This window comes from Symsagittifera roscoffensis, chromosome 9 (genome assembly GCF_963678635.1).
Source record: "Symsagittifera roscoffensis chromosome 9, txSymRosc1.1, whole genome shotgun sequence".
Lineage (NCBI taxonomy): Eukaryota > Metazoa > Xenacoelomorpha > Acoela > Convolutidae > Symsagittifera > Symsagittifera roscoffensis.
In genome coordinates this window covers 42,609,261-42,618,658 of record NC_087070.1, presented here as the reverse complement: position 1 = coordinate 42,618,658, position 9,398 = coordinate 42,609,261, and the positions used below count along the sequence as shown (strand labels likewise).

The window sequence follows — 9,398 nt, the reverse complement described above, 5'->3', positions numbered from 1 at the left end:
TGTTGTAATGTTCAAAATTCCGACAAAAAAAACAACACTACGCGAAAACAAACATTACGTGATTTTTCGAATGTCGCTACGAAATGTCTATCGAATGTCGATACGAAAAATATAGATACGGCACTTTTTTTCCAAAGACAAGAGTTAGACTGATGGTCTGAAACTTCACAAAAATGCCAACTGCTTCATAATTTTTGTCACCGCTTTTCCCGCTCACATGAGAAATTTGGGTTACAATTTGTATTTTTAAACATACAGTCATCTAGAGGCAAACAGTTATCTCAGAAAATAGAATTGATTAATTTAAACAAAAAGAAAAATTAACTGACAAAAAAAATTGAAACTTTATTAAAAACAACATTTTATGCAGACAATTGCCACAATTGTTAAAAGAAATCGTTGAAAATTATATAGCTCTTTGAATCAAATTGTAACTAGATTAAGTAAGTTTTTAAATGGTACTCAGTATAACTAAATAAATTATAACTAAAATCAACTAGCTGTAACTTTTTTGTTGTTTGTCATAACGTACATAAAAATGAAAAAAGAAAAACGAGCTACACACGATTTCAGAACATATTTTCGGTGTCAAACAGAACAAAAAGTTGTTTACTTATGGTCGACACTGCAACCTTGCAACAAATGAGTTGAGAAAGATAATTATTTAGAATTAGTAATAAGTTTAGTTCAATCAGGATTACATTTCATTAATTATTTACAACCTGGATAATTATTTCATTGGCATCTCTTTGAACTTTTTGTGAAAATATGATACTGCGAGACAAAAAAGGAAAAAACGATAAATTTATCAGCGAGAAAGAATCTTGATAATACTAGATAGAAAAAAAATGATTTTGTTGTAATTTTCTTGCTGATTAGAAAAACTGTTTTAAAGCCCTGAAAGTTATCAGCGTGATATGACGTCACTGCCACGTCGAAAATAGACTAAAAACACATTCTATTTCAAAATAACCAGATATAAATTTGCTGTGTTATAACCTTGAATCAGCAGTAAATTGTTTCTTCAAAACTTCGATTTCAAAGAATTATTACGTGTCTAGTTTTTGATGAAAAAGGCAATTTAAGATAAGAATCAATCAAAAACTTGAAAAATTTTGTCCGTTTTTAATTTGCACGTTTAGAAATAATTTCAACAAGTTTTCAAATAATATCATTTTAACTCTCACGGGCGAATAAATATGCGGGCCAAATTAAAAAGCTGCAAATCAAATCAATTTTTTTATTTATTTTTTTAAATATAGCAAAATGGATTCCCCACGGCCTGTATACACCTTTAGTGATAATTCACTTTTGATTTCAACAAAGTTAAATTGATAATTCTCTGATTGTCTGTTTGAAAAATATTGATAAGGGTTGCTTAGTACACATCAGATTTTTAAACGTCTCTTAGTTTTGTCGTTTTAATCATCCTTAAATAAATTTTATCATGATGCAGCTGACAAAATGTTGAAAATTTTTTTCGTTGAAACAACTCAATTTGCAAAAAGATCAAAAAGTCAGCTCAAAGTTGTGTTATACTTTTTAAAATCATCAATTTTATTTGCAGTATTCTGTTCGACCTATTAGAAACTTCGATACATCCGTTTTTTTGGGCCCTTAGATGCTCGCATTTAAACTTTCCAAGCTCTCGAAATTGAATTGAAGCATGTTACAGGATAAATTTTCACAATGAGGGTATGTTTCTCTTGTCCCATTTTCGGCCTTTCAGCATAAATTTTAGGAATGTTATACTTGCTACAATAAAAAACTCTCTTTAGTCCACTTTCTGATTTTAGAAATTCAAAGTTTTTTTTTCATTACGGGAAACTTTCAGACTAATTCATTTTAGAGCATTGACGGTATATAATTATGGTCAATTTCTTGACCAATTCATTTGCATGTTTACGCTGTTTGAGATATTTTACATTTTACATACTACATTTTGAAAGTTTTTTGTTCTATTTCAATCACCGCTTACTGGTTAAAAAAAAATAACAAGAAAAAACTTAATACAGTTTGATTGTGTTTTAATTGGGTTTTCTAACAAATAAAAATTGTTGTGTGTTGTTCTGCAGATATTAACAATTACTACAATCGCAACATAGACCATTGTCATTGGAGTTTTCTTGTGTTAATTGACAAGCAACAGGTTTTTCTTATAAATAATCAAATTTTTAAGAACGAACCTCAATTAAAAAAGAAAATTTGTCTTAGATTGAACTGATAACATTTTCAATTGACGTATAACTCCTATCCAATGAACGTATAGGATAGGAGTTATATAGTTTTTTGGTTGCATAGTTTTTTATTCAGCAAGAGTTTTTTATTGCATAGTTTTTTATTCAGCAAGAACAATTAGTCATAGTTTTTTGCTCAGCAAGAAAAATTAGTCAAATTTCTCTATAATTATTCCGACCTGGATAGAAAAAACTGCTATTTGTTTGAGATTATAAAAAATTGATTGTTTTTCTAAGCAAATTTTCTCTATATAGTTTTGCAATATAAGGTTTAAAACATAGATATTATAACTTTCGTAGAAATTGAGGAAAAATTGTGCTAGGGGAGGTCTTTTTATTCGAACCAATTACCCAAAAAATGGGCGATCAATCCATGGATCTTCGAGGAACCCGCCGAGTTCGCACAGCATTACACTAAATGGCTCGATTCCATCAAAACTGCTCGTTTTATACTTCGATGCCGCGAGTGCAAAGGGCATTGTTACTATCCCGCACTATTGTTTCAAATTGAATTGAGGCAAGCTAATTGGTTTTATTAATCCCAAATGCGGCTCAATTTTTATCATTTAAAGTTTAATTTTATTTGTGAAAAAACCACTGTTTTTCGAAGTTTGATCAACCAAAACATATTGGAATTAATGGCACTCGGGACATTCAGGATTATGCTCGATACGAGCAGTCTCGGTTACAATAAAGTGGTTTTTGGGAAGAATATTTCATTGACTTTGCATTGAACTGGCAACAAGCATAATTGATTACCATGTTCTTGAAAGTTTAACACACGTTAAACTGTTTTTTTTTTCAGACTTTTGAAGAAAAAAACGGATTGTTTGTTCTCGGGGTGTTTTTTTCAGGCAAACTTTGACTTTTTAATTCCAATTCCGACGGACCTGTTTGGCAAGTTTTGAAAGATTTTGAAACAGGTGATCATATACTAAGTTTATTACCATTTTGAGAAAACCTTCAGGTAATTAAAGCGTAATAGAGCGTAGTGAAAACGGCGAAAACTATCCGGTTCAGACATCATTCCAAACTGAATTGAGGCATCGAATTGGTCCAAATAATTCTTACTAGATAAGATTTATATCAGTCGGTTTGTATGAAAATGGCGCATTGGTCAGATTTAAAAGAATTTTAAAAACCACTACAAGTACATTGGAGCATATTTAAAGCCTTGCCCCCTACAAAGCAGTGTTGTTAGTTTTAATGCATTAGAGATTTCTCTTTTGAATTTGTTATCATTTTCATCCTACGGTAGTTTTCAAAAGATTTGAAATCAGTTTATTTATAATGCATCTTGTAAAGTTACTGATAATATAGTTGTCATCACGCCTTTTTAATTATATTCAACCGGCTAAATGTCACTTTGAATTTCAGGAAAAATATCAGGAAAAACATCAGGAAAAATATCAGGCTCTAGTAGTCTTTAGAAAAAATTGAATTGGTAATTACGACTAAACAGTCAGCAATTCTAATTACGACCAGCTAGAAGTTACGTGAATCCGTATTGGCGATGTCTAGCGAACTCAATCCAACGGTACCTCCTTTCACAACAGAGCAGCCGAAAATGACAGATGAGCCGACAGACTACTCGGCCGACAATGACGTGAAAGAAATAGCGGAAATGGTTTTCTGGGCGGTCCTCTACTCGGCTGTCGTTTTCATGGGCTTCTTCGGAAATGTTATCGGTAAGAACTTTTTTTGCTTTTTTTCAGATTAACAAATTCTGAGTATCAAGTATTTCGAAAGTCATGACTGAAGTATTCAAAATAGTCGCATTCGCATTGCACAAATCATTCGGTATTCGACGCGTTTTAGAAGTTTGAAGTAATATGACTTAGGGTTAATTTTCCAAAGCGATATTAAGTTTTTTCTAAAAGAATCAAATGAAGCATCATAAGATCATTTTAAGCCGATAACAGTAAAGAAACTGTTTTTAATTACAAAATGAAACTGAAAAAGCGAACTTCTTAAAAAATTCAATTGAATTTTTGATTTACAGACTAAATTAACAGAGCAATCAGGTAATTTTACAAAGACTTTTACCTTATTTCAATTGATTTTATCCAAAGTATAATTTGAACCACCACAAATTGTTCAACAAAATTTCTGCTAGAAAAGAACAAAATTCCTTGTCATTTAAATATTACTGTGTTCCGACATGACTTTTTCAAAAATCACGATGTTCGAAATAATCTGCGGTAACATACTTCCAACTAGCTTGTTTTTGATCTTCAATTAGGAGATAATCTTTCTTTTTCAATCATAATTTTATTGTTCCCACAACTTCACAAAGAAGGAAGTATGGGACAAGCACGTAGAGATTGGTGAGCATGATTGAGCTAAACAAATCTTGTTTACCAAGTTATCAGTTCAAATTTATGATTAATACTTCTGACGATATTAATAATGTTTTTGACGATAGTTATGATGTTTTTTGTTACTATGAGTAAAATAATTATAATGATGATCTTTATGTTAATAACCACAACTATTGTTTTAAAAATTCTGTAATTTTTCTCATAAACAAGTATGATAAACAATTTTGTTATATTTGTGATTGAGTTATGTTAATGGTAATGGCTTTATGATTTTTAATAACTTTTGATGGTTAAACAATTTTTAGTAATATATGTCTTCGAAAAAGTCCTATTTTTATTTTAAAAATTTTTGGGAAATTTTAAGCGTTTTTTACGTTTTTTGTTGTGATTACAATTATATTGATGATGATCATTTGAAACTATAAACTTTTCTAATTTTGTTAATAAACTTTGGTTGCCATTTTTAAAATTCTAATTAAAATTTTTTATTCATGATTTTTTTAAAAGAACGAATGGGAGTGAAGGTATGTTTTTAATGCATTAAAAACAACATTATAATTTTTTTTGGTTTTTCGTGAAATCTAAGCACTTATATATCAATTATTTGATTTCAACCTCATTTTGAAAAAAAAACAAAGAGAGCCAACTTTGCCAAGCAGGTAGCGCGGGAAATCGGTATTTGGACGAAGTAGCGCAGAATGTTTAAACCACATCCATTAGAAAATTTTTTTAAATAATCATCATAAATGAGAGAACGGAGATATGTATCACTCGACCTTTTCCGATGATTGTTAGTGGTATCTGATTTTGCAAGAAAAACAAAAAAACAGACCCAATGAAAACTTTCCTCCTCATTTTTTTTGGTTGGAACAAAAACAAAAAACTAATAAAAAATTTCAGAAAAAATTTTTTTTGGTGCCCAAAAATTATTAATCACCATTATCTATTTTTGAAAACAGAAACAAATCCACTCTTTTTTTCAAAATCATCAAAGTTGGAACAAGTGCTTTATAAATGAAGTAAAGGGTCCCCTTTCCAATTTTTTTTTCATAACAACGAATCATATATGCGAAAAGATAAAGACAACTGACCGCAAAAATTTGTCTAAAAAATTGAAATAGTAAACAAATCAGATTTTGTTTTTGCTTTGTTTTTTTTTCTAGGTTTTTGTTCGGATTTTTTTCTATTTATCCAATCACGAGTGAATGGACTTTATTAATAAAGCATACTTTTTGCGCATCTGGCACTTAGCATAGTGGTAAGTCGTTGACTTTGCTATCGTCATATTGTGTAATTGATCTCCTGCCATGAAAATGATAGTTTGTGAGGACGAGCTCCCACTCTAGCTTCAGATGGACCCCAGCTTGACCGACTTAGGCTACAAAAAGGGGTGGACCATATCTTGAACGAGCTAGGCTACAATAGGGGTGAAAGGCCTAGACGGTGAAAGGCCTAGCCGCAAAAAAAATGACATTGAGTTGCTACAAAAGAGCATCGCTCAACAGAATATCTGTCTGGAATATGGGGAAATAGGAGACACTGACTATGCGTAAACAGTCTGAATAGCTTTTCATAGGTCCTCTGCGAATCGTAGAAACCACAATTAATTTTATTGTTTGCTCATCTCAGAGAGCGTTCGGGTCACTATCCCCCTTATGGTACTTAGTCATGAATTACCCCCCTTTGATGCACTAAAAAAACTATTGAGAATGGGGGCTCTAGCTATCAGGATCCGATCATTCTTTCACGTGCCTAACTTTGAGAGTGGTTGCAGCAACAATCGCTTGAAAATGTCAAGTTCGATTTTTTTTTTCAAATTTCAAAACATGATATTTTTTGGGATGTCTTCAAATATATCCCCCTCGGTTACTTAGTAAAGAATACACCCCTCCCCCTTTGAGAAATGAATCAACAGTTAAGCATATGAGAACTGTAAACCTAAAAACGAATTTCCTCCCTTTTGCAAAAAGGGGGATATGGTTAAAGAGATCCGTGTTTTGCTGGTGCTTCTGTTTAGAAACTTTCAGTGATCTGAAGAATGAAATATAATTGAGAGCTCTGACTATTCAACCTCAGCTCAGAATCCGGTCTAAATATAGTTAAGTTAATGGATCTGAAAATTTGCGGTAGTTTTAAGCAATATGATTATAAATGTGAATTTGTTATCAATAATTACGATAGCAAACATTTTATTTACTATTTCAGACTAAGACCGTTGAACACTATTAGCTATCTATTGAGACATCAAGACCACAATTATTTTACTACGCCTGGTTGGAAAATGAAGATTAACCTTATCAATTAGTCTCGAAGAAATTCAAAATGCATTAAATTGGCCCAATCTTTTTTTGAACAAGTTTTTTGGACTCGATGTGAGAGCAGCATTTGCACGATTATCATTCCTTATCAATTTACCGCTATTATTCTATATGGAATTTGTAAAACATTTGAAAATATAGGGATTATATCCATTACCTCAAAAAATAATCAAAATAATCATAAGATGCCAGGCGGGGATTACTTGCTCTTTGTCATTGATAGCAAAGTTAGTAGAAAAAAAAACTTAAAAACCATGACTCTGGATAAATCGAGTATTTAAATGTTTGTAGTTTGTCAAACAATAACAAGTTCAAATTCTTTCAAAATCTTAAAGATTACAATTTCTTGAAAAGGACCATAGCCAGCAAATTGTTCGATCTCGCTAGGGTATTTGACAATTCTGCGACACGGTAAAAGAAATTTTCACAAAGTTTACTCCGTGTTATCATTGGCATTCTCAAAAACGTCTTGTTTTCCGTTCCTTAATTCGGTCGATTCAGCATCACTAGGGCAAGCAGATCTCTTTAACTACCCCCTTGGGTACTTAGCAACGAATTGCTACCCCAATAAAAAAATAATTTAATGGCTAAGTAAGCGTATGTTTATTTACCCGTGAGGCGACAATTCCTAACAGGTGACAATTCGTAACAAGCGACAATTCATAATTGTAAATTAAGCGGGGAACACTGATTCAGGCGCAGTATTCCTCTAGTCCCGGATGTAAGCGCAGAGAAGCGAAGCGGAGCAAGCGTATTCACTTGCCAACATTACGAGCTCAAACTGTGCACTGGATAGGCGCACAATATTGTGTCTGTATGTTCCTGGATTCCAGAGACAAGACTTTAAACTTGTTAAAATTGTGTCCAAAAATCACAGTTTGACCTCGTAAGGAAAGTATTGTTACAAATTATTTGCAAAAGGGGGAAAGGGGGACATAGTTTAAGAAATCCAATCAAACTCAACCTGTCCTCCTCTAAAAAATAAAGTGGGCACTGAAAAATTTAATGTGGACAATTTCAGCCGGACTTTAATACCCCCTTACAAATAACGACCGGATTTCCTTGTAGATTAGCGAATGATAGATATAGAATAGCGCTGTAATCACAACTTCGAGTTTATGTCAAAAAAGGAACTTCATCTCAAAAAAAGTACATCAAATTTGAGAAAACCTTTTCAGAAAAGAATTAACCCTGCCCTGATTTAAATGAAAATAATGAAACGCACAAAACGAAGTCTATAAATCTATCTAACATGTCACAAAATCTGGTTCGATGAATTTTTGACTGATATCTATTTGTGCTATAATTCATGATTTTCAAAGATACATTTCAAATGCTAAAATTACAGCACCTTAATATAAACTTTCGAACGAGTTTACAGCAAGGAAAACCCTTTTTTTAACAGCAGCACAGCTGTTGCGTAATTCAGTTTTAAATTTTACGGAACATTCTCTCTAAAAAGAACTAACAAATAGTACTTTGGGTAGTCCATCGCCGTATTAGATCCATCAAAACTTGTTCAGACAGATAATTGAAGGGCTTTAAATCAGCATAATGTTATCGCTAAGCATATTGTTTCCTGTTTAAACAAGAATTTTTTTGCACTTTTATAAATTGCCATTCTTACAATTTGCACTTTTTGCAGATTGACAATGCCATATGGCTCTAATGTTGCACTCAGAGGGCTAATGGAGCTTATCGGCCACTTTTAAAACACCGTTTCTACTTTTGAGATTCAAAAAAAAAAAAACGAAAAACCTCTAAACTATGCTCACTGCACTATTTTCTCAAACTGAACTTAGTTTTAATTTTTTAAAATAATGTATAGTCAATTGCTGAAATACTAGGGCAGCCGGAGTTTTTAACCTTAATCAAATTTTAAAAATACACCCACACTTCGGCCATTGGAAAAAAATGAACTGAGATCGATTCGTTTTTGCTGAAAATTGCCATCAAGGATAACACGACTGCTCGTATCAGGGCGAAGCCCTGTATGTTCCGACTGCCTTTTAAGGTCTATGGGGCAGTAAAAACATAAAAAAATTAAATGTAATAAAATAAAATGAATTTTGTTCTAAAATTTGAGACTTTTTGTGAAAATCATCCCCCCACACGTCATATAAAGTACAAAAGGATAGATTTCGCTTCTTTTAATATTTCAATTAAGGCAAATAAAATTCCTTCAAACAATTGGAACGATTTCTAAGACGGATTAAATCTCCGCTTACGCGTTAATAGCGCGAAACAAATTGGCCAAAATGGCACTGTTTAAACCCCCATAACTATACAAAAAATGGTCACAGGTGAAATATCTTTTCAAATTTGAGCTCAGGACAACAATACCTTTTGAATGATTGAAAAAATTTTGCCAAAAACGGCTAGTTGAAAAGTCGAATTTTGTCTGAAGAAAAAAAACCCACCCTGAGCACAAATATTTCGCTACATTCGTATCGAAAGTCGGAACAATTTTTATTTCACAAAGTAAGTGGTTCTGAATTTTTCGAACCCTTGTTTGATCTACG

General features: G+C 32.2%; 1 protein-coding gene across 3 annotated transcripts in view; it reads left to right on the top strand.

Moving 5' to 3' along the window:
• Positions 1-9,398, top strand: part of LOC134854412 (substance-P receptor-like) — a 154,402-nt gene that overhangs the window by 33,888 nt on the left and 111,116 nt on the right. For all 3 annotated transcript variants that reach the window (XM_063870650.1, XM_063870651.1, XM_063870652.1), the window contains exon 2: positions 3,615-3,925. In XM_063870650.1, coding sequence (XP_063726720.1) covers positions 3,751-3,925 — 175 coding nt within the window. In that variant the 5' untranslated portion in view covers positions 3,615-3,750. The remainder of the gene's footprint in view (positions 1-3,614; positions 3,926-9,398) is intronic.